General features: G+C 48.3%; 1 protein-coding gene across 5 annotated transcripts in view; it reads right to left on the bottom strand.

Moving 5' to 3' along the window:
- Positions 1–26653, bottom strand: part of NELL1 (neural EGFL like 1) — a 1178134-nt gene that overhangs the window by 662537 nt on the left and 488944 nt on the right. For 4 of the 5 annotated variants that reach the window (XM_068260436.1, XM_068260432.1, XM_068260435.1 and 1 more), the window contains one exon: positions 4349–4477. In XM_068260436.1, the coding sequence (XP_068116537.1) occupies positions 4349–4477 (129 nt within the window). The remainder of the gene's footprint in view (positions 1–4348; positions 4478–26653) is intronic. The other variant, XM_068260433.1, reaches the window with a different exon arrangement.

Here is a 26653-nt window from a genome sequence, read left to right as displayed (position 1 = left end):
CTGCTATGTTCCTGAATAAACTACTTTCTATCCATGTAGCTTGCACACAGAGGCTCCCCTCAGGACTTTTTATCTCCTGCTCTCAGAGATAAAATGCAAATCCAAGAGCTCAATGCAGCACACTGATAAGGATCCAAGGGGAAAATGAAAGTACACCCATTACCATTTTGTTTTCTTACTTTTATTTTTAGAGAAAAAGTTTGCCCTTAGAAGTCTTAATAATCCAGCTTACCTATTGGAACCACACCATTTTGATTTTTTTAAGTGACACTGAAGTGAAAAAAAAACCCTTATGATATAATGAATTGTATGTGTAGTACAGATAACTAATAGAACATTAATAGCAAGGACAAGAGTCTCATTTTTATTTTCAGTTATATATATGTTTTTCTATAACATTGCCTCATTCTCCAACATTTGCAGTTTGCAAACTACACTCTGTATTTTAAACCATGAAACAGAGCAGAGCTAATGACCCTTTGAACTTCCTGGCAGTAAAAAAAAAAAAAACTTAAAACAAACAAGAAACCACGAGAAACAGGTTGAGATAAGTGCCTCAGAAAATAGCATTGCTCTCTGACTAAATTAGTTGAAAAGCTCAGAGTAGCACTTTTGCATAGATAACTGGAGTTTCTTGACTCTTCCTGTACTGGAAACAATATGAGACTCATATCTGTGCTGCTAATGTTCTATTTCTTAGATGTACTACACATACTAATCCATTATATCATAAGTTTATTTTCACTTCAGATTCCCTTTAAAGAGAATCTGTAATTAAAAAAAAAAAAAAAACCCTCTGGGGGATAGTTACCTCAGGAGGGGGGAGCCTTTGGATCCCAACGAGGCTTCCCCTGTTCTCTGGCAATCCAGCGCTGTAGCCCCTGAACCGCGGTGAGGTAAATATTTACCTACCGCGATCCTGCACAGGCGCACTAGCGGCTCTCCGTTCAGGTTAAGGCGGAAATGGGCGCACTCGATCGGATTCGCTCTACTGCTCAGGCGCGAGTCCTTTGCACCTGCACAGTAGAGCGGAGACGATCAGGTTCGGCTATTTCCGCCTTACACGCGCAAAGAGCCGCTAGTGCGCCCGATTGGTTGGGGAAGGTTTTGGGGGATCCAGCGATGGATTCCCCGAAGCAACAGGGGAAGAGAAAGCCTCACTGGGACCCTGAGGCTTCCCCACCTCCCAAGGTAAGTATCCCCCAGAGAGATTTTTTTTTAAAGTGAATGGGAACCGCATTTTTTAAAAAAATGAAGCAAACACTTACCTAAGGAGAGGGAAGGCTCTGGGTTGTATAGAGCCTTCCGTCTCCACTCTCGGTGCCCTCTATCCTGCGCTGGCCCCCCCCTCCCCCGTTTCAATCCCCCGCCGAAAGGGTATTTGGAAGTCTTCGGGAGCCGTGTCCTCCCGAAGACGTGCGGCTCCATACTGCACAGGCGTGAGTGTGCAAGAGAGAGTGCTTACGCAGGTGTAGTACAGGGCCGCCCTTCTTCAGGAGCACTCGAGTTCCCTGAAGACTTCTGAAGCCTCCTTCGGCCGGGTAAAGCAGTATTTGACTAATTTAGTCAAATACTGCTACCAGACGAGCCAGCACTGGAACGAGGGGACCAGGAGAGGAGCGGGAAGGCTCTATAGGACCCAAAGCCTTCCCTCCTCTTGGGTAAGTATCTGTCTCATTTTTTTAAATGCGGTTCCAATCACTTTAAGTACAGGTTCTCTTTAAGAATCGATGTGACCTAGGATGGCGAAGGCCTGCATTAGTTTAATGTATATGACTATATGCAGACCAGTCAGCTGGCTATTCACACGCTCCAACTCGCAGGCAGTTTGAAGGATTGTCAAGAAGCTCTCTGGCCTTAGAACTGTCTGCCATTAATTCTCATTAATTAGAGTCAATCTCCGCTGCAGCCAGGCAGTTATAAATAATTTTCCCCCGTGACTCTATTTGTGTGTTTTGCAGTCAGCCAGCGCAGAAAGATCTCCATTCAATCTTTGCTGTCATTTTCCCAATAGGACGCTGGAGAAGTCTTCTCCGGAAAAATAAGACCTTGGCTTGACTAATCACACAGAATAATGGATGGGATAAGTGAACCCTCCCCCCCCCCTCCCCCCTACCTGCACACACAGCCAATTAAAGGCTCGCCAAGGAGTTTAGAGGCCACAGAAATGACAGGAAGAGTGACACCTGGACACCCGTGTATGAAAACGAGGGTGCGGGAGGACCGCTCACCTGCGCATGCTGGCCCAGGTCCTGGGCACAATCACCAATGAAATCCGCCACGCTTATAAACCCACAATATATGCGCTTGGCAATTGTTAAAGGGAACCCGTCTCAAAATGTGACCAATCTGCATGCATGCTGCCAACATGCAAGGCTTGTTCATTCTGCATCTGGGAATTGCTGGTGGCTCCACTACTAAAAATAAGTAATCATTTCAATGCAGAGTTTTAAGGTTTGCCAGATTTTATTATTATTATTATTATTATAAATATTATAATAATGTACATAAAGAGCAAATTATAAGAACAAATTGGTTTACATTGCTGAGGGTGCTTAGACAAAGGAGTGAGCTGAAAGAGCAGGGGTTTAAGTAAGAGGTAGTGTGCAGAGGAGGAGGAGGGGTTTAAGTAAGACGTAGTGTGCAGAGGAGGAGGGGTTTAAGTAAGACGTAGTGTGCAGAGGAGGAGGAGGGGTTTAAATAAGACTTAGTGTGCAGAGGAGGAGGAGGGGTTTAAGTAAGACAGTGTGCAGAGGAGGAGGAGGGGTTTAAGTAAGACGTAGTGTGCAGAGAAGGAGGGGTTTAAGTAAGACATAGTGTGCAGCGGAGGAGGGGTTTAAGACAGTGTGCAGAGGAGGAGGCGTTTAAGACGTAGTGTGCAGAGGAGGAGGAGGGGTTTATGTAAGATGTAGTGTACAGAGGAGGAGGAGGGGAGTAAGTAAGACGTAATGTGCAGAGGAAGAGGGGTTTAAGACGTAGTGTGCAGAGGAGGAGGAGGGGTTTATGTAAGACGTAGTGTGCAGAGGAGGAGGAGGAGGGGTTTAAGTAAGACGTAGTGTGCAGAAGAGGAGGAGGGGTTTAAGTTAGACGTAGTGTGTAGAGGAGAAGGAGGTTTATGTTATATGTAGTGTGCAGAGGAGGAGGAGGGGCCTACATTAGATGTAGTGTGCAGAGGAGGAGGAGGGGTTTAAGTAAGACGTAGTGTGCAGAGGAGGAGGGGCTTACATTAGACGTAGTGTGCGGAGGAGGAGGGGTTTAAGTAAGACGTAGTGTGCAGAGGAGGAGGGGTTTAAGACAGAGTGCAAAGGAGGAGGAGGAGTTTAAGTTAGACACAGTGTGTAGAGGAGGAGGAGAGGTTTACGCTATATGTAGTGTGCAGAGGAGGAACAGGGGCTTACGTTAGATGTAGTGTGCAGAAGAGGAAGAGGGGTTTACGCTAGATGTAGTGTGCAGAAGAGGAGGAGGGGTTTAAGGTAAGGCGTAGTGTGCAGAGGAGGAGGAGGGGTTTGAGTAAGATGTAGTGTACAGAGGAGGAGGAGGGGTTTACTTTACACTGGCTATCTAAAGGGGAGGGGGGAGAATCTGGCTATCTAAAGGGGACAGGGGGGGCACATCAGGCTATCTGAATAAGAAAGTGCCACATTTAGCTATCTAAATGGGGGCAGATATGAAGATCTATAGGGGTAAGGGAGCACATTTGGCTATTGAAATGAGAAGGGGGGTCACATATGGTTATCTACAGGGGCAAGGGTGCACATCTGGCTATCTTAACAGCATTTGTACATTTAACTCCACCAATGACCACAACCACATTCTGATATGTGGCCCCACCCATTATGTCCAGAGGATGGCGCAAACACTTTCTCTTGTCCCAGGGCAATGTAAACCCTAGCTACGCCTCTGGCCTCAGCACTTACATTCTGTAGGAATATTTCTCATTTTAGTTCAGTACTTTCAGCCTGTTTCTCAGATGGTTTGAGCCCTGTATTCCAGCGGTCACTCCTGCTGCGTATGACGCTACGTAATTACACCAGCACCACCATAAACAATGTTATTAGCCTATCTAGGCCAAACAATCCGCCCCCACAATCCAGCTTCAGAAAGTACAGCAAAGTTAGCCTGCATTCACCACAGGTCAACATTCAATTTATATTTTTTTATAGACAGGCAGCCCTGTCATTTTCTCCGCAGATACATCTAATCATTTGGTGAAAGCGTTCACCGCTCTGCAGCCCAGACTTAACCACCGTTCACCCCTTCCAGGGGACACCTGCTTGCCGCACAGCAAGCAGGTAACCAATCATAAAAACACACGTGTAGAATAAGGTAAGGCTGGGGGGGATCCTACCTTCACAGTAGGTCGGGTCTCCTTGTGCCGGCGCAAATCCGTTCCGACATTCACATGTTGCTTTGGTAATCCCATTTCGGCATTCTGAGTTTTCGCCACACTGATGTCCTGCGGCACAAAAATCATATCCTAGACAAGTGGATTTTGAAACATACAAATATATTACAAAAGATCCCATAAAGATTATAAATGAGTCACTATTCACTAACAATATAACAGTCAGAATTACCTCAGTATTTCATAAGCTGGCATAACATTCAATAAAAACGTGCTTCCCTTTTCTGTATTGTTATCCCTTTTGCTTTTCTCTCAAAGTAATGTCATTTTTTTTTTAAATCACAAGTCCCCCCAGCTCAGAGTACAGTGCTGGGAACTGCCATAGGAATGCATGAATTATGTCAAATTCATTCAGAAATGGTGAGGATATTGTTCTCTTCTCAAGCACACAGTCTTGCTAAAAACAAACCATTTCTGTTATGTTTGCACACCCTTTTCTGCTATTAGTGAATAAAAGTCAATCAGGGAAACTGTGTGGCAGTATAGCATGTAACGGATGAGCTTCTGAGCAAAGTGCAACACAGTCTATTAACCTTCACAGTAACTATGACCTCTATAGTATAGATGAACTCCGGCCATAAGTGCAGCCACAGCAGGGAGGTATTAGGCACTTAACTATAATATATGAGAAAGAAGTGAAACGTATTGCGGACAGCATGTTTGTTGTCACATTTACATGATAGTATATGATATAACGGATCACTTTTCCTTCATATAAATACATCGGTGTAACATACATGTATTTGCACCACAGGGATCATTTTGTAATTGAATTGAACAGAATTGCAGCTTTTCTTTTTCATTTTCCTTTTACTCTTTTGCCCAAAGGAAACCCCAAGTAACTTTTAACCAATAGATTGTGGCTACACTGCAAATACCTACTGATAAAGTGGCGTAAATTATTCAGGACACACCCTTTTACGTTAATTATCCTGGTTTCAACATCAGAAACACTTCCTGTATCTATATTTTGCTCTGTATTGTTATTTAGCCCCGCCCTTCCAGTGATGTCACAGCCTGGGCTGTTTAGCTACGCAGAGTTCGGACCCCAGAACACTTTGGAAGACTAAGTATTACTTGTACTGATTTTTGAACTCTTGTGAACACATTTTTCGTAGAGCTGCGCCTGACAGGACTTAAGGCCCGGTTCACACTTGCAGAAAAAAAAAAACACAGTTAGTTCGCATATCCTAACGGATGCAATGTTAACCACTTGAGGACTGTAGGCTTACACCCCCCTAGTGACTAGGTTATTTTTCACAATCTAGGCCACTGCAGCTTTAAGTGCCTCGCTGCAGGGCTGTATAACTCAGCACACAAATGATCCCCCCCCCCCCTTTCTGCCCACCAACAGAGCTTTCTGATCGCTGCTGTGTTCTTTGTTTTTATATTTGTCTTTTTTTTATAATAAATTTCACTATCCTTTTTCTCTCCCCAGCCCTCCCTTCCCCCACCAGCCAATCAGCGCGATCGGCTGTCATAGGTATCAGCCTATGAGACCATATCTCTCTCGTGTCTTCCAGGAGGACAGCCGTGTCATGCGGCTCTCCCCATACAGCGCTGCTGTAGATCTCGGTGTAACACAGAGAGGGTCTGATTATTGGTGATCTGCAGTATCACCAAGAATACAGATATATACCCGATTATTGATGATCTGCAGTATTACCGATAATCAGATATATTACTAACCTCTGGACACCTGAGAGATATGAGTGTTTGGTGCAACAGTAATACGTTGAGAATAATACCAGGAGGACAGGTACAAGGCAGTAAGGAATACTGCTGGAGTAGTACCTTTCAACAGCCTGAGACTCTCCCGTGGGGAGGAGTCAGACTGGGAGAGGGAAGGACCAGAGCGTGAGTGACACCAATAGAAGGATGCCACTGACTGATCTGTGAACTATCTCTTAACTGAGGAGATAGCTCTCAAGGTCGGGCAAGCCAGGTCGGCAACACACTGACATACAAGGTACAAAACCAGGAGGCTGATTTGGTAATCCTAAGGCAAGCAGGGTTTGGCAACAGAGTATCAGATATAGCGAAGTACCAAATCAGTGAACAGAAGAGAGGTCAGGAAAGCAGAAGGTCATAACAGATAATAAACAATGCCTAGTCTTGGGTGTGAGCTCCGTGATCATCAACACCCTGGAACTAGTCTGAGGTATAACAGAATGATATCACAGATTCCTAATCTTTGGGTGTGAGGTCCTTGATCATCAACACCCTGGAACTAGTCTGAAGTATAACAGAATGATAACACAGATTCCTAATCTTTGGGTGTGAGGTACTTGATCATCAACACCCTGGAACTAGTCTGAAGTATAACAAAATGATAACACAAGTTCCTAATCTTGGGTGTGAGGTCCTTGATCATCAACACCCTGGAACTAGTCTGAGGTATAACAGAATGATAACACAGATTCCTAATCTTTGGGTGTGAGGTCCTTGATCATCAACACCCTGGGACTAGTCTGAAGTATAACAGAATGATAACACAGATTCTGACAATAAGGTCTGAGTGCTTCCAAGTAGTGATTGATCGCAATGGCAGACAGCCAGTGAATGACCAGCACCCAGTATATATAGCCCAGCGCTCTCCAGCGCCTCCCCTAAGTGCTGGACCAACGGGAATTGGTACAATCGTCAGCTGACTCCCTTCTGGCTGTCATAAAAGTTCTGCCTCTCAACGCGCGCGTGCGCGTCCTTCTGAACCTGTGTGGACTATCAGTCCCAGGCACACCAGACATGTCTTGCGTACCACCCGCCGCGCTGGACGCGGAATCCGCCGCACCGCTATTAAGGCATGCGGCGGTTTCTCCGCGTTCAGCCATACTAGCAGATGTAGGCCCACGCGTGCAGACCGCCGCGTTGGACGCGGAAACAGTCGCCTTACTCTGAGCGCACGCAGCGGCTTTTCCGCGTTTTCTCACAGCTGTACAATGTAAATAGACGTCAGTTTCGCAATCTAACAGTCTCCTAGCAGCGACAACCGCTGGAAGACTGATGACGGAGCTACGCTCCATCATCCAAGCAGAGATGCAAGCAGCAGCGTGCGCAATCTCCTGCAAAGCCCCGCCCCAGGACTTCCCGGCAATTGGCGTTGAGCTGTCTTGGGGCTGCCGCCAAGTCCACGCCAAATGGCATGGAGCAGTCATCGTCAGGTTAACCTATGGATCTGTTTACATTGGTCTGTTAGAATGGTTTGTTCCGCATGATACACTGATGCACTGATTAAAAAATAATTTCTGCAGCAATTTTTCTGGACCGCTGAGAAACGGGATCTGTAGCGCTGCATTGGGGGCAATAAGAGAACAGAACATTTCTTCCCACTAGAGAAGAAACTAAATAGAAAAATCCATTGATCCACTTAGCTGATGGATGTCTGAGGGGAGATAAGTGGAACGGAAGCAGCTGAACGTCAACGGAGTGAAATCGGATCCGATTAACCGGTAATAAAATCAGTTTTCATGGATCCATTTGCCACTTAAAGAGAACCAGAGATGAAGCAACCTCATGTATTTTACCTTATAAATCAGTGGGAACATGACAGTAAACACCTAATCTGCTCTTTGTTACATTGTTCTCTGTTTAATTTGCCTGTTATCACCTCTAAGATAAGAATCCCGACTAAGCAGTCGGTCTGGCTTTGCTACAGAATAATTATAGCTGAGACTGTGTTCTTTGCTGTCTTCAAGTCCAAGCCTGCCCCCTGCTGGCTTTGCTCAGGAATCATTATAGCTGAGTCATTATAGCAAAGCCAGAATCAATGCTCAGTCCGGGATTCTTATCTCAGCTAGATAACAGACACTTTTAGCAGTGAGGATGGAACAGAGAGCATGGTAAATGTTTTCTCTAATGTTCCCACTGATTTCTATGGTAAAATACACAAGGGTGCTTCGTCTCTGGTTCACTTTAAAGTGGATCCGAGATGAACTTTTACTCATTGCATAATTGTGTTCCTTTCCTATTGTTTATAGGGCATTCCTCAAGCCAAATACTTTTTTGTTTTTGTTTGAATACTCTAATTACCTAAAAACTAAACAATAGTCAAACAAGGCAGTCGGCACCGTCTTCAAATGCTCTTAAGGTTTATTCAGCATAGTCATGGAAAAACACGACGTTTCGGAGCACAGCTCCTTTATCAAGTGATGACTGTCTGATAATACAAGCAAAATGTGTTCATTATATACCTACACACCGTAGTCATGCTCCAATCACACCCCTGGACTCCAAATAGAACCAATCGCCGCTCTTGACATAAAGCGGACCTGATGGGGGACAGCATGTAACATACAGTGGACCAATAGCTGGGCGTCAAGCCTAGCACGTGATGCGGAGGAGGGGACACGGAGAAAAAAAAGACGTGCCACAAGGACGCGTCCCTTCTCCGCCCATCAACGTCACATGCTCCACCCCCAGGCAAGCGGACCTGATGGGGAACAGGACTCCTCAACGTCACCGCCAGCGTAAGCAAGCGGGACGCCGCCCATCTAACACTCCCCCCGCCGGCCAACCACTCACCAAGCCCGCCTGCCCCCTCCACGTCACCGCATAACCATGGCAACATGACAACACGCGCAGTGTAAACACCGCGCCGTCAAGCATCTCGCCCAGTTCCCGAGGCGACAAGAGGCGGCAGCGAGTAGGTACAGCTTCTTGGAACAGGACACCTGGTGGAAACACCTCCACCACCATTGTCCTATAACCAATCGGCCGTCATGGTCGCCCCACGGCAGGAAGCCCAGACGGGCGATATGGCAAGCCATATAGAGGGGACTATTGATGGGATTGGCTATCCATACAGCCAGGCACGTCACTCTTAAACTGTCGGGGTGCATAACTACATTTGAGGACCTAAAAACTAAACAAGCCACACCCACAGGTTTTCAGAGAGCCAAGGCACTCCCAGACAGTAGCAAGGGCTCATGGGAGATCAGTCTGGGGAGGAGGAGGGGGAGGTATTACTAGCCAGAGATTTCAGAGGCAGAGTGGAGGAGGGAGGAGGAGGGGGGATCAGGTTTTTTTTGCTCAAGATACAGATAAGCCTGCATCTGTGTAATGTTTACAAACAACATGGCTGCGGTCATTGTATCACAGAAGGAAATGATCATATTCTATTGAAGCTGTTTGCAGCTAGATTTGGGGCTCGATTCACAAAGCGTTGCTAACCCAGTTAGAGACTTTAGGCGTGATAACCATTGCACCACGCTGGTGAAAAGCCAGTTTAGGCGTGATAAGTTTAGGTGTGATAGGTTTAGGTGTGATAAGTTTAGGCATGCTAAGTTTAGATAAGTGTAGATAGCGTGCAAAGTCCCGCACGCAAAGCAGCGCCATTAAACTCTATGCAAAGTGCACCAAACTTTGCTAGCGCAAAACTTTTGATCAGCTGTGCACTGCGGTGCTAACGCAGTTGGTGCTTAAACTTATCATGCCTAAACTTATCACACCTAAACTTATCACGCCTAAACTTATCACACCTAAACTTATCATGCCTAAACTGAGTTTAGGCGTGATAAAGGGCTTTTCACCAGCGTGCTAACTGTTAGCACCGCTTTGTGAATCAGGCCCTAGCTGTGTAAACTATCTAAACTTTAGATAAGATATATAGACAAGTTACTTGTTATAGTTAATTTTCATCTTGGATCCGCCAGTGTGAACAGGGCCTAAAGACGTTGCCATTTGTGATACATTTCAGAATGTAAATCAGGGAGAGGAAAGATTTTACAATGGGCAAACACTGACTAAATAATCTATAAAGTAATATTGTAAAAAATAAGCAGATGTATTCATTACGTTATTTTCACTAAAGTTCCCCTTTAACTAGCGTCTTTACAAAAAAAAATAAAAAAAAAAAATAGCCCTAGACTGTGGCAGGGGCATTAGATGGAGAGCCCCGCTGAGAGACAGTCAGCGGCATGAACTAATCCGCGTTCTCTTTACAACGCTGTGGAAAATATTTCGGCACTACATCAACGCTAGCAGAAGATTTTTGGAAAGCTATTTATCAAACACCACCTGTGGTTTGCCAGACGCTCTCTACAGCCACTGAACTTCCAAAAATACCACAGTTTTTAGTGCTGCCATTTATAACTGACCTCAGACGTGGTCAAGGGTTTTGTCAAGACTGAGACTCGGTTCCTGCGTCACAGGCGATGTTTGCGTCTGATAAAAAAAAGCACTGTTCTACAAGAGTCTGGAAGAAAAACTATCCTTTAATTTAGAAAGATAAATTGTTATTAATTTTTAGATTAAAGAGAGCCCGAGGTGGGCTCAAAAATAATTTTTAAAAAAAAGGGTAGGCTACCTGATCGATCTGCGGGGCTAAGCGGTTCAGGTAGCCGCAAAAAACGCCGCTCCTGTGGGCCGCAATGGTCCACTTTCACTTGCATGACCTCTGGGTCACGACGCGGCTCTGATAGACTGTGTGTCTCTCATAGTGTGCAGGAAGGCGGGGGAGCGGCAGGAGGCGCAGCCAGGGAGAGAGCTGTCCAATGGCAGCTCAGGAAACCCTGTAGGAATGCCCTTGGCGGTCATTTTGAACAGGGAATTCCTCTCCCCTGTGTTCACCTCCGAGTTAGCAACAAATCGCTAAACTCCGGAGGCTATAGAGCGGCAATGGGGGGGGGGGGGAGGAAGAGAGAGCGGCGGTTGGGGGAGACACAGAGCCAGGTCAATAGGCAGATAGGCAGAGAACATGAACATACAAAGATATCCTGCGATCCAAGTCAAAGTTCACCAGTCAAAAGATGATTCCCCTTTTAGGTTCAACCACTGCAGTGCTCCGGAGTAGGGTGGTTTGGCAAGAAACTAAAAGAAGATGGAGCGCGCCATAGTGCATTAAATGTTAGGGGAAGTTTATTGTTGATTAAAAGTTATACTCACAAACAATGCTGTGTAACTCGCATGTCAGCGGACAGCCACCCGTATCTCAACAGTGGAGGATGACACGCGGTGGCCAGCAGCGCGAGTCCCGATGGCCTGGGCTCCGTCTCACTGGGAGGTGGGCGTGGCTGAGGTTCAGCAAGCGTGTGACGTCATTACGCGTTTTGTCAGATCTGGCGTCATCCTCCACTGTTGAGATAAGCGGGTGGCTGTCCGCTGACATGCGAGTTACACAGCATTGTTTGTGAGTATAACTTTTAATCAACAATAAACTTCCCCTAACGTCTAATGCACTATGGCGCGCTCCATCTTCTTTTAGTTCCAGGCAGAGAACATGACTGTGTCCCATCTGCCCCCTGAAGATCCACATCAGGTTCTCTTTAAAATAAAGGTCTGAGTTTCGGGAAGGAAAACTCACTACTGGGAATGTTTTTTTATTTTTTTTTCTATTAATTATTACTCATTCTTATAAACTTGAACTTTAGCTGAATTTTTATTTTAATTGTTGTAGAGCCCGTAATGGGCGATGAAGGGACCTAAAGAGGGCTTTATGTTAGGGCTAGCTGGGGGAACGGCATTGTAGGGGTCAATAAAATAAAGGGCTCTAAATGGGCCTTTGGGACCAGAGAGGATTGTGGGAGGTGGGATGGCTGAGCAGGTTGGGCATTTATTTTAGAGGTGGAGCCTCCTTTTCCCTCTGGGAATTTTCTCAAAAAGAGCTCCCTCCCTAAGTGTAATGTAGTTTGTTTGGATGTGTTTTCTCCTGATTTTTTGTCATTGTAGCTGGAGGGGCAAGGTATCCGGAGGTGGTCAGTATCTGGGTGAGAATACCTCCAATGAAGGTCAACAGTCTTCAACAAGAAAAATGAATGCGTTGGTGGCATGCAGCTGTCCCTGGAGCCAGTGGCTGCACGCAGAATGTATGCTTATGCCTCCTGATTCTTTTTCCTTTTGACAAGATTTGCACTATAATTTTTCATTTATATTTGGTTAAAAAAAGAAGAAAGGCTGCTTTGGCCTTTTATTTTCAACGTTAACAAGCATTCCTGTGTCTTCTTTGAGTTTTGTTAACTTGTTATTTGGAAATTTGGTTAAAGGTTACCCAAGGTTACATGTGACATGATGAGATAGACATGTGTATATATAGTGCCTAGCACACACATAACTAGGCTGTGTTCCTTTTTTTTCTCTTTCTCTGCCTGAGTGTGACCCTCACTTATAAGAAATTCCAACTATAAAACACTTTCCTCGCAGAAAATGGCTCTGGGAGCAAGAAAGAGATAAAAAGGAGAATTTCTTATCAGTGACGGTCAAACTGCAGTCACTTCCTGTCTGAGTCAGGACTGAGTCAGCCACTTACATACCTGATATTTAACTCTTTCAGGCAGAGAAAGAAAAAAAGGAACTGTACATACCCATGTCTATCTCATGTCACGTCACTTCGGGTATCCTTTAAGTACAGGAAGTAATAGGCTATGCCCTTATCATGGGGAAAGTGGGGAAGGATTAGAACCTGTAAGATATAAAAAACGGTGCCCTAATTCAAGAGGTGTAGATTGAGACAGCGTCCAAAAAGACTAAAGGGCTCTTATTTAATTACCTTGTTTTCTGAGTTATCTCACAGGAGAAGTTTTTATACCTTATCAATAAAACCTTTTAAAGCATGCATGAAAAAAGGGTGCCAGCCAGGTAAAAATGGCGCCAGTGGATAACAAAATCTTAATAACATTAAACGATCGTTGTCAAACTTGGTTAACAATAAATACCATTTTAAAAAAGAGATAATAATGAAAATATATGAATGTTAAAAATCGTTAGGTAATTCAACAAAACCGCTTAACACAACCCTACTCTCACACAGAACCCTCCCCTGGTGATGCCTAAAACTAACCACTCCCCCAGTGATGGCTAACCCTAACCCCCCCCCCCCCCCCAGTAGTGCTTAACCCTAACCACACCCCTGGTGGTACCTAACCCTAACCCCCCCTCCCGGTGTTGCCTAAAACTAACCACTGCCCAGTTGGTGACCGACCCGAACCACTCCCCATGGTGGCTCAGCTGTTAGCGCTCTTGCCTTGCAGCGCTGGGTTACCCAGTTCAAATCCCAGCCAGGTCAACATCTGCAAGGAGTTTGTATGTTCTCCCTGTATCTGTGTGGGTTTCCTCCAGGCACTCTGGTTTCCTCCCACAATCCAAAAACATACAGATAAGTTAATTAGCTTCCTTCTAAATTGGCCCTAGACTACGATACATACACTACACGATACATACATAGACATAGGACTATTCCAGGGATTAGATTGTGAGCCCCTCCGAGGGACAGTTAAGGGTCAAGGAAATATACTTTGTACAGTGCTGCGTAATATGTCAGGGCTATATAAATATGAAATAATAAAATGAATCCTCAATGTTTACAGGACCTTACATTATAAATGTGTTTGCATCTCTCTGATTTACATGGGTAAGGACCAGAATCCTCCAAAGTTACCCAATTATGTAACCAGGCAAAGAATAAACGTGTACAGCTTTATGTCATCCAATCCCGATAATCAGATCGAACATGTGAACCCATCTTGAGAAGTGAGTTATTTCTCTTTTTAATTCAGCGCTATACAGAAAAATCCACTTTTTATAAAGAAGCGGTTAATCCACCTGGCAGAGGGCCTCCGGTTTTTCAAAGCGGCAGAGAAGGCGCTGGAAATTGCGAGGAGCGTTTAATTTCTATGTAAAGCAGGGCTCGCCGTCAGTACAGTAAGCGAAGCGGTTAGGTGGAAGGTTTAGATTACCCACTTTCATAAATGGAACAACCCCCCCTCCCCCTCCCCAATCACACGCGTCAAACGAATTCAGCTGCCGAGATATCAAATAATGTTCAGAATTCTGTAGCCATCACCTACGCAGTTCGAAAAACGCGTTTCACGGATTCCACAAAAAGGGGCGACTAAGCAGATTCCTATCTCGCCGACAGTGTTGCCAGGATTCATCTTATTAAAGTGTACATTGAATTCCGTGGTATTAAGGGGTCTATACAGCCTCCTGGGGGAGCGACGGCGGGAACGGTATTCAGGCTAATAACAAATAGCGGGAAGAGCTGACGAGGAGGCAATTCTCACACTCTGCTAGTCTTCTTAACTGCTGAAACAACATTTTGAAAGACATTTTTTTAGTTATTTATTTTGAGGCAATGTGCAGGATTCTTTTTTTATGTTCTATTCCAGACTAAAAATTATTTTTTATATATATTTTTTAATAGGATAAAAAAAATATTGAAATGCTATAGATGAATATTTCATGCGTTCCATAGGAAATCAGCTTATGGTGCTCCCAAGCAGAAACTGATAGACCTGATGGAATTGGTTTATGGGCTGCTGTGAAATCAGAGTAGCTATCAAGATAAGATTGGGAAAGGACTTGCAGGTTAAAGTGTCTTGCAGGCTCTATCTGCAGTGATAGAAATAAGACAGTATTGCTTTCCACGCTGAATTATTTTTGCTCCTTATTCCAATAGGAGGAGGATAAGGGGTGGGGGGTAGGACTTGTAGGTAGTGTTGGGCGAACAGTGTTCGCCACTGTTCGGGTTCTGCAGAACATCACCCTGTTCGGGTGATGTTCGAGTTCGGCCGAACACCTGATGGTGCTCGGCCAAACCGTTCGGCCGCACGGCCGAACTAAGAGCGCATGGCCGAACGTTCCCCGAACGTTCGGCTAGCGCTGTGATTGGCCGAACGGGTCACGTGGTTCGGACCCGAACGCGCTCTGATTGGCCGAACGGTCACGTGGTAAATAAATACCCGAACCACGTCATATCTCCGCCATTTCTCTGTGGGTTTAGCTTTGGGTAGGCAGGCAGGGTAGTTCGCTCTCCAGCCACGCTAGCCAGGGTCCCCCCCAGTCATTGTGTGTCGCTGCTGGGAACAGTAGTACACCGCTCGCTCAGCCACACTATATATAGCATTGTTTACTGCCACTGTGTACCTCGCTCAGCCACACTATATATAGCATTGTTTACTGCCACTCTGTGTACACCGCTCAGCCAGACTATATAGCATCGTGTGTACTGCCACTGTGTACCTCGCTCAGCCATGCTATATAAAGCATTGTGTTTACAGCCACTCTGTGTACACCGCTCAGCCAGACTATATAGCATTGTGTGTACTGCCACTCTGTGTACACCGCTCAGCCAGACTATATAGCATTGTGTGTACTGCCACTCTGTGTACACTGCTCAGCCAGACTATATAGCATTGTGTGTACTGCCACTCTGTGTACACCGCTCAGCCAGACTATATAGCATTGTGTGTACTGCCACTCTGTGTACACCGCTCAGCCAGACTATATAGCATTGTTTACTGCCACTCTGTGTACACCGCTCAGCCACACTATATAGCATTGTGTGTACTGCCACTCTGTGTACACTGCTCAGCCAGACTATATAGCATTGTTTACTGCCACTCTGTGTACACGGCTCAGCCACACTATATAGCATTGTTTACTGCCACTCTGTGTACACCGCTCAGCCAGATTATATAGCATTGTGTGTACTGCCACTCTGTGTACACCGCTCAGCCAGACTATATAGCATTGTGTGTACTGCCACTCTGTGTACACCGCTCAGCCACACTATATAGCATTGTGTACTCTGCCAGTCAGTGTGTATATTGCTGGGATCAGTAATACTCCACTCACCGCCAACCACTATATGAGCTCACCATGAGTTCCTCAGAGACCTCCGCTGTGAGCAGCACTCCCAACAACAGCAACAGCCAACGCCCCACGCAAGCTATAACATCCACCCCAGCAGCCAGTGGTCAGCAGCAGCCCTCCGCAGAGGAGAACGTTGTGTCCATCGGTCCGTCGCCAGAGCAATTAATGAGGGCTGCCATTGAGGAGATGATGGGGCCTGATGTGGAGGAGGAGGTCTGGCTCAGGCCAGCATCCCAAGTTAATGTTGAGGACGATGAGGGGTCTGTGTCTGGGGATGTTGGGGTGGCAGAGGTGGTGGGTGGGTCAGACTCAGGAGAAGAGTTGTATGATGAGGATGATGATCGGGACCATCTGTATGTGCCTCAGAGTCCGACCCCGGAAAACATATCGTGTGTTTAGGTACTAAAATCTGCGTTCCCAGTAGTGTTGGGCGAACAGTGTTCGCCACTGTTCGGGTTCTGCAGAACATCACCCCGTTCGGGGTGACTATATAGCAGACTATATAGCATTGTGTTTACTGCCACTCTGTGTACACGGCTCAGCCACACTATATAGCATTGTGTTTACTGCCACTCTGTGTCTGCTGGGAACAGTAGTACACCGCTCACCCGCCACTGTATAGCATTGTGCTCTGTGTCGCTGCTGGCAATAGTGGTACACCGCTCACCCACCACTGTATAGCATTTCTGTACTGCCACTGTACTGCTGCCAGTCAGCGTGTACTTTAAGGATAAGTGAAATGAGGAAGAAATCCGGTGAAAGAGGGAGGGGCAAGGGAAGAGGTGTTTCCCCTGACGGTTCACGTACAGGCCACAGGAGAGCACCCAAGAAAACCCACTCAATACCGCCCATGTTGTCCAGGACAACCACCCTCACAGATCCAAAAGAACAGGACCAGATAATTACTTGGATGACCTCTCAAGCGTCCAGCAGTGGGTTAAGCAGCACCAGCACATCACGCACGAGGTCAGAGTCATCAGCCAGTTACAAGGAGCCAGTGGGCACAAAGCTGACACAACCGGCAGCGACACCACGCACACAACTGCCAGATAACCAGACGACGTTGGAGTGAGCTGCGCAGAGGTTGTTCTGGGGAGCTCTACTCCACGGTGGCGGCCCCCCACAATGACATATGACTAGTTTAAGGAGATGGAAGAGGAGGGTATGGACAATGTGGACATAGACCCAGATTTTGTTTGTGAACGAGAACATTGCCGTCGTAGCAGCAGCACAGATGAGTCTGTTGAAGAACCCACTGCTGCACGAGTTCGCCTTGTGCCACAAGGTAGGCGGCGCGCAATTTCAGGCACCACAAGCATGGAAGTTCAAGTGAGAGGCAAAAGAGGCGCAAACAGAAATCGCCAGCAAGGCAGGTGCTCCAAAGTCTGGGCTTTCTTTGAAGACTGCACTGAGGATGTTACCATGGCGATTTGCAAGGTGTGCAAGACCCGCCTGAGCAGGGGGAAAAGTATTAACAACCTCTCCACGACCAGCATGAGTGCCACATGCTATCCAAACATCCCACTCTGTGGGCAAACGCGGCAGGACAGGGTACCACCAGCAACACTGCCTCCCTTGGGTTCACCAGACTCACCACCAGACCCGCCTCAGCAGCAGCAGTAGCCCAGCCATTGCGTGGTTCACAACATTCACAAACATCAGACGACGCTGACACTGTCACTTTCCGGAGTAGTGCTCTTGAGCAGGGCCGAGGCATAGGCTGGAGAGGCTCCAGCCTCAGGGCGCAGTGTAGGAGGGGGCGCACAATTCATTCAGCTGTCATTCCTAATTGTGTTTGAAGCAGAAAGAAATAAGAAAAGGAGATACATGGAAGTGACTACAAGCCAGATAACTAGAGATTAAGGTGTTGGGGGCCCTGGGGTGCCTCTTAGTCTAAGAGCAATCAGTGTGTGACGGCTGGGGTGGGAGGGATGGAGGGGCGCACTTTGGTATCTCAGCCTTGGGTGCTGGAGGATCTTGTCCCGGCTCTGCTCTTGAGGTCTCCCAGTGTTCATCAAACACAACAACCAACAGCCCTTCGGTGTGCAGCCCTACGGTTCAGTTGTCTGTCTCGGAGATGTTTGAGCGCAAGAGGAAATTGCCAGCAAATGACCCCCGGGCCGTGGCAGTAACAGCCAGCATAGCCAAGCTTCTGGCCTGCGAAATGCTGCCATATCGAGTGGTGGAGACAAACAGCTTTAAGGGCATGATGTCAGTGGCCATCCCACGTTACGTGGTTCCCAGCCGCTACCACTTTGCGCGCTCTGCAGTGCCTGAGTTGCATGAGCACGTGGTCAGCAAAATAACCCGAAGCTTGAAGAATGCCGTTGCCTGCAAGGTTCACCTCACCACTGACACCTGGACGAGTGTGTTCGGCCAGGGTCGATACATCTCCCTTACCGCGCACTGGGTGAACCTTGTGGAGCCTGGCAGCGATTCCTCACCTGCTACGGCGCGGGTGTTGCCCACGCCGCAAACAGCTGCACCGCCGTCCCTCCCACTGGATAACAACAGCAGCACCTACCTCTCTGACTCCTTCTCCTCCAACGCATCTCAAAGCTGTACCTCATCCGGAAAAGCTAACCCAGCACCAGCAGCAGTAGGATCGTGGAAGCAGTGCAGCACAGCTGTTGGCATGAGTCAGCAAGCGTTGCTGAAGCTGATCTGATTATATCAGATTATATGTGATCTGCAGTATCACCGATAATCCAATATACTAGCTAACCTCTGGTCACCTGGGTAGAGTGTTGTGATTGGTGCAACAGTAATACAGAGGACAAGCCTCAGTGCAGCAAGGAGGACTGCACAGATTCCTTCCGCAGGTCTGAGCTCTCCAAGACGGGAGGAGTCAGACTGACAGTGGGGAGGAAAGCCCGAAAGTGACACTCAGGCGGAAGTGTCACTAACAGGACGGGGAACCGCCTCCAATCGTGAGGTCGGTTCTCGAGGTCGGACAAGCCAGGTCGTAAACAGACGGACAGATAAGTACAATATCAGTAGGCAGAGTCGGAGTCAAAGTACAGGCAGGGATCGGCAACGGGGTGTCAGAAATATCAGGGTACAAATTCAGGAGGCAGAAGCGGAGTCAAAGTACAGGAAGGGTTCAGCAACGGGGTATCAGATATAACGAGGTACAAGGTCAGAGTTCAGGAGGATAGTCGAGGCAGGCAAAGGTCATAACAGATAATCACAATCAAACTAGTACTTTAAGCTATCAATAGAATCTAGCTTAGTGTAGGATTACAGCTCCAGCTGGTCCCGGCACACTAACGGATCTGACTAACGGATCTGGGTGCTCCCACGTATGTGAACGCAACGCCAGACAAGGAGCAAGTGAACAGCCAGCAATATATATACCTGTGTGCCTCTCCAGCACCTCCCTAAGTGTTGGACCAATGGGGAGAGGTGCTAGAGTCAGCTGACCAGCCTGGTCAGCTGACTCCCTTCAGGATGTCATAAATTGTTGTCTGAGTGCGCGCGCGCGCGCGCGCGTCACTCTAAATCCTGAGGGACTACGAGTCCCAGCCACAGCAGCCCCGCTCTGCGGTGACTCCGCAGCGGGGGCATGCGGACCAACCGCCGCGTCCGACGCGGCGGTTTCCGCACTCTCCATGCGTCCCTGCCCGGAGACAGCCGCCTCATGCTGAGGAGAGGCGGCTGCCTCTCCGTGTGAGGGACGCGTCTGTGCGCGGAAAGAGCCGCCTGCCGCTGGATCATGGCGGCGGCTCTTCCGCGTTCTCACAGTACCCCCCCCCCCCCCCTCCCCGAGGAGTGGACTCCGGACAGCTCCTTCCAGGTTTTTCTGGATATAAAGCATGAAACTCCCTCACTAAGTCTTCTGCATGCATACGGTTCTCAGGTACCCATTGCCTCTCCTCAATACCGTACCCTTTCCAATGTACGAGGTACTGTACAGAGTTCTGTACCAGGCGTGAATCTAAAACTTTTTCCACTTCATATTCAGGTTGGGCATCCACCAACACGGGAGGAGGAGGAGCAGGACCCACCTGGACTGCGGGTTTGAGAAGGGACACATGGAAGGACCTTACCCCCCGCATGCAGGTGGGAAGGTCAACGGTATAAGTAACTTTGTTAATCTTCCTAATTACCGGGAATGGACCCACAAACCTGGGACCAAGCTTGTCAGAAGGTTGTTTCAATGTCAGGTGGCGAGTTGAAACCCAAACCAAATCTCCTGGTTGAAAATTCCACTCTAATGAGCGTCTTTTGTCAGCCTGACTTTTCTGACTCTGAAATGCTCTCACAAGGTTGTCTTTTATGGTCCACCACATGTCCCTAAATGTCCTCTGCCAGGCCTCCAAGGCTGGGAACGGACTGGACGCAACCGGCAACGGAGAAAACTTAGGTAACTTCCCGGTCACTATCTGGAATGGACAGAAACCCGAGGAAGAACTCTTTAAGTTATTGTGTGCAAACTCTGCGTAGGGCAAAAACTTGACCCAATCGCTCTGCGCTTCAGCCACGTAACAACGTAAAAATTGTTCTAACGATTGGTTAACCCTCTCAGTTTGGCCATTTGTCTGTGGGTGATAGCCCGATGAAAATGACAGCCCCATGCCCATCTGGTGACAGAATGCCCTCCAAAATTTTGAGACAAACTGGACTCCCCGATCGGATACTAGGTCTTCCGGAATGCCATGCAACCGAAAGACATGGATGATGAATAGGTCGGCCAATTCCTGGGCCGAGGGGAGTCCTTTCAAGGGCACGAAATGGGCCATTTTACTAAAGCGGTCGACTACCACCCATATGACCGACTTGCCCTCTGACCTAGGAAGCTCCCCCACAAAATCCATGGACAAATGGGTCCATGGCTCACTCGGGGTGGGCAAAGGCTGCAGAGTACCAACAGATGCCAGCCGGGAGGGTTTGCTTTTTGCGCACACCGCACATTCCCTAACAAATTCTTTGCAGTCAGCTGCCAGAGAGGGCCACCACGCACACCTGGCCAGGAGATCCTGCGTTCTAGACGCCCCAGGATGTCCCGCATTCTTGTGTGAGTGGACCATCTCCAAAATCTGGAGACGAAAGGGCAATGGGATAAATAAAACTCCCTCGGGCTTCCCTTCTGGGACATCCTGTTGGAAAGGACCCAAAATTTCTCTCCAGTTCTCCCAAGTTTCGGTAGCGGCTAACACCAACTTTTGTGGAATAATGGATTCAGGACTCGAGGGCTGTGCTGTCTCTGGCTCGAAACACCTAGAGAGTGCATCCGCCTTGGTATTCTTGCTACCTGGAGTGTACGTAATCAAGAATGTGAACCTCGAAAAAAATAACGACCATCGAGCCTGCCGAGGGCTTAACCTTTTAGCCCCCTCGATGTACTCGAGATTCTTGTGGTCGGTATAAACCGTAATCGTGTGCTCCGCACCTTCCAACCAATGACGCCACTCTTCGAAAGCTAGCTTGATAGCTAGAAGCTCCCTATTGCCTATATCGTAGTTTCTCTCTGCCGGAGAGAATCTCCGGGAAAAATAGGCACATGGGTGTAATCTCCCCTGAAGACCTGAACATTGAGACAGCACAGCCCCTACCCCAACCTCTGAGGCGTCTACCTCAACGATAAATGGATACGAAGTATCCACGTGCCTTAATATGGGCGCCGAGCAGAATAACCCCTTCAAAGTAGCGAATGCCTGTAAAGCCTCGGGAGGCCAATGAGTGGTGTCTGCCCCTTTTTTAGTAAGGTTGGTGAGGGGTGCCACAACTGTGGAGTACCCCCTAATAAACCTTCTGTAGTAGTTTGCAAACCCTAGGAACCGTTGTAGGGACTTCAACCCCACCGGCTGCGGCCACTCCAGTACCGCGGAGACCTTAGCAGGGTCCATAGAGAGGCCCGAGGTGGAGATTATATATCCCAAAAAGGCCACGGACGTGACTTCGAAAATGCACTTTTCTAGTTTTGCATATAACAAATTTTGTCTCAATTTGTTCAGTACCCATCTAACATGAGCTCTGTGATCCGAGAGATTGTTAGAAAAGATAAGAATATCATCGAGATAAACTAACACGAACTTCCCCAACACCTCCCTAAAGACCTCATTGATGAGTTCCTGAAAAACGGCCGGGGCATTACATAACCCGAAGGGCATCACCAGGTACTCGTAATGCCCGTCCGGAGTGTTGAAGGCCGTTTTCCATTCGTCACCCTTTCTAATCCGCACAAGGTTGTATGCCCCCCGTAAATCCAGTTTCGAGAATATTCTAGCCTCCGTGACCTGTGTAAAAAGGTCATCTATTAACGGCAACGGGTAGCGATTCTTCACTGTGATCTTATTAAGCCCCCGGTAGTCGATACATGGCCGTAAGCCCCCATCTTTTTTCTTAACAAAAAAGAACCCTGCCCCGGCGGGTGACCGAGATGGCCGAATGAAGCCCTTGGCCAGGTTCTCACGGATATATTCCTGCATGGCCACTTTTTCGGGCCCTGACAAATTATACAGATGGCCCCGGGGAGGTACACAACCTGAACGGAGATCGATGGGACAGTCGAATGGCCGATGTGGGGGCAGTTTGTCAGCTGCCTTGGGACAAAATACGTCGGCATATTCAGCATACTGGTCTGGCACACCTCCCACCTGGACTCTGGTTTGCCCCAAAGTCAACTTCCCCAAACACCGTTGGAAACAATGAGGTGACCATGTGGTTAACTGACCCGTGGCCCAGTCTATTTGAGGTGAATGGGTTTGCAACCATGGCATGCCTAGGATAATAGTGGAGGTGGCCATGTGTAACACAAAAAATCGTAACTGTTCCCCATGCAGTACCCCTATGGTGACCTTCACCTCCGGAGTCTGTGACAGTGGGCGTTCCCGTTGCAGAGGGGAATCGTCCACTGCCGTGACCTGAATGGAGGGACTCACAGGAGTGAGAGGAATACCCAACTCCTGAGCAAATTCAATGTTCATAAAATTAGCCGCTGAGCCGGAATCAACAAATGCTTCAGTGGCTACGGACTTGTTCTCCCATGTAATGGTACAGGGGAGAAGCAATTTTTTCTCTTTAAGGGGTGAGAGCTGTGTGCCTAGGGTGTCACCCCCCACTACTCCTAGGCAGACCCGTTTCCCGCCCTGTTGGGGCAGTTTCGCACCCTATGCCCTGCCTCTGCACAGTATAGGCACAGTTGTTCCGCCATTCTTCGCCTTCGCTCCACCTGGGTTAGTTTTGATTGGCCAATTTGCATCGGTTCTGGTGGAGGTAAGGCCGGAATGGGTGAGACAGGCGGGGATGCTGTTATTGAGGATGCAGCAACCGGTGCCTCGTATGAAGTCACCCTGACACGGTGACTGCCCCTAGCCTGCCTCTGATGGCGTAGCCTGCGATCTACTCGAATGGCCGATGATATGGCCTCATCAACTGTCTTGGGCTCGGGTATCGTTAACATTAAGTCGGAGACCTCCTCCGACAATCCAGACAAAAAGTAGTCCATTAGGGCAAAATTGTCAAACCTAGAGGTGACTGACCACCTACGGAACTCTGCCGCATAATCCTCGACCGAACCTCTGCCTTGCCGCAAAAGTTTGAGCTTCCGCTCTGAGGACGCAGCAAGGTCAGGGTCGTCGTAGATTATGGCCATGGCCTTAAAGAATTCCTCTACCGAGGTCAGAGCGGTATCGGTAGGAGGCAGGTTATATGCCCAGGACTGGGAGTCCCCAGTCAACAACGTCTTAATAAAGATGACCCGTTGGGTCTCAGTCCCCGAGGATCGGGGTCTCAATTCGAAATATGACAACACTCTACTCCTGAAATTCCGGAAGTCAGACTTGTGGCCGGAAAACTTCTCAGGTACAGGCATACATATGTCATCGCTATGAGGGGATCGTACGGAATCAACTGACGTCTGGAGGGTTTTCACAGAGCCTGATAAGGCATCGATTAAGGCTTTGTGCTGGCCCAGTGCTTGATGAATGTTATCCACCGAAGTGGCAAGCACGGTCAGAGGATCAGCGCGTGATTCCATCGGTTTGGTGGTCTGGCGTTCTGTAACGCTCGGTGAAGCACAGAGAGGTCTGATTACCGGTGATCTGCAGTATCACGGGAAATACAGACGTATATCAGATTATATGTGATCTGCAGTATCACCGATAATCCAATATACTAGCTAACCTCTGGTCACCTGAGTAGAGTGTTGTGATTGGTGCAACAGTAATACAGAGGACAAGCCTCAGTGCAGCAAGGAGGACTGCACAGATTCCTTCCGCAGGTCTGAGCTCTCCAAGACGGGAGGAGTCAGACTGACAGTGGGGAGGAAAGCCCGAAAGTGACACTCAGGCGGAAGTGTCACTAACAGGACGGGGAACTGCCTCCAATTGTGAGGTCGGTTCTCGAGGTCGGACAAGCCAGGTCGTAAACAGACGGACAGATAAGTACAATATCAGTAGGCAGAGTCGGAGTCAAAGTACAGGCAGGGATCGGCAACGGGGTGTCAGAAATATCAGGGTACAAATTCAGGAGGCAGAAGCGGAGTCAAAGTACAGGCAGGGTTCAGCAACGGGGTATCAGATATAACGAGGTACAAGGTCAGAGTTCAGGAGGATAGTCGAGGCAGGCAAAGGTCATAACAGATAATCACAATCAAACTAGTACTTTAAGCTATCAATAGAATCTAGCTTAGTGTAGGATTACAGCTCCAGCTGGTCCCGGCACACTAACGGATCTGACTAACGGATCTGGGTGCTCCCACGTATGTGAACGCAACGCCAGACAAGGAGCAAGTGAACAGCCAGCAATATATATACCTGTGTGCCTCTCCAGCACCTCCCTAAGTGTTGGACCAATGGGGAGAGGTGCTAGAGTCAGCTGACCAGCCTGGTCAGCTGACTCCCTTCAGGATGTCATAAATTGTTGTCTGAGTGCGCGCGCGCGCGCGCGTCACTCTAAATCCTGAGGGACTACGAGTCCCAGCCACAGCAGCCCCGCTCTGCGGTGACTCCGCAGCGGGGGCATGCGAACCAACCGCCGCGTCCGACGCGGCGGTTTCCGCACTCTCCATGCGTCCCTGCCCGGAGACAGCCGCCTCATGCTGAGGAGAGGCGGCTGCCTCTCCGTGTGAGGGACGCGTCTGTGCGCGGAAAGAGCCGCCTGCCGCTGGATCATGGCGGCGGCTCTTCCGCGTTCTCACAGGGATAAGCAGCACACAGGGGAGGAAATTTGGAGGGGAATAAAGGAACAGACGGATTTGTGGCTGGCACCGCTGGACCTGAAACCGGGCATGAAGCTAGACACCTGGCACGAACTGGCAATGTACGCAATAGAGGTGCTGGCTTGCCCGGCAGCCAGCATTATGTCAGAACACTGTTTCAGTGCTGCCGGAGGCATCGTCACAGATCGGCGTATCCGCCTCTCCACAGAAAATGCAGACCGTCTGACTCAAATTAAAATGAATCAATCCTGGATTGGAAACGACTACGCAACACTCCAGGACCCCAACCAAGTAACATGACCAATGAACATCTGGGAGGGTTTAGCGTTTCCGGTCCCTGTTTATTGAACCTCTCATCTGTATTACATTTATGACTGCATGGCGGCAAAAAGCATTGCTGCTATATCCGCACGCTTTTTGTCCTCATGCAAGGCCTGTGTTGTTGTGTCTCAAAAAGCATGGCCTTCTCCTCCTGCGCCTGCTCCTGTTCCATCACGTGTGCTGCTGCTGCTGGGTTAGTGTTGCTGGTCCCTGTTTATGGAACCTCTTATCTTTATTACATTTATGACTGCATGGCGGTACAAAGCATGCTATCCGCACGCTTCTTGTCCTCATGCAAGGCCTGGGTTGTTGTGTCTCAAAAAGCGTGGCCTTCTCCTCCTGCGCCTCCTCCTGTTCCATCACGTGTGCTGCTGCTGCTGCTGCTGGGTTAGCGTTGCCGGGCCCCGTTTATGGAACCTCTTATCTTTATTACATTTATGACTGCATGGCGGTACAAAGCATGCTATCCGCACGCTTCTTGTCCTCATGCAAGGCCTGGGTTGTTGTGTCTCACAAAGCGTGGCCTTCTCCTCCTGCGCCTCCTCCATCTGTTCCATCACGTGTGCTGCTGCTGGTGCTGGGTTAGCGTTACCGGTCCCTTTTCCTGGAACCTCTTCTCTGTATTACATTTATGACTGCATGGCGACAAAAAGCATGTTACCTGTGCAAAGAAACATGACATTTTCCACATTTAAAATACAGTTTTTCCTTTGAAACTTTACAATCAATTTTCTCAAAAACTATAAGCTCTTTTTCAAATATTTTTTTTCCCTCTTGTACCCACTCCCAAGGTGCACATACCCTGCTAATTTGGGGTATGTAGCATGTAAGGAAGCTTTACAAAGCACGAAAGTTCGGGTCCCCATTGACTTCCATTATGTTCGGAGTTCGGCGCGAACACCCGAACATCGCGGCGATGTTCGGCGAACGTTCGCGAACCCGAACATCTAGGTGTTCGCCCAACACTACTTGTAGGGTGCACCAGCAGAGCTTTTGTTAGGAACTCACCTGGAGGTTCCCGCAATGAGACTGCTCCTGACGTGAGTCGCGTCGGGTCCTCCACTTCCGCATGTCGGCGGCCATCCTCCGCTGGTGATGCTCGCACTGGGGAATGCTCTGCGCATACTGGTGGGTGGATGTCTCGCTCCTCTCGGCCGCAGTATGGTCTGAGGCGGCGA

This window comes from Hyperolius riggenbachi, chromosome 11, assembly GCF_040937935.1.
Source record: "Hyperolius riggenbachi isolate aHypRig1 chromosome 11, aHypRig1.pri, whole genome shotgun sequence".
Lineage (NCBI taxonomy): Eukaryota > Metazoa > Chordata > Amphibia > Anura > Hyperoliidae > Hyperolius > Hyperolius riggenbachi.
This window is presented reverse-complemented; position numbering and strand designations above follow the sequence as displayed.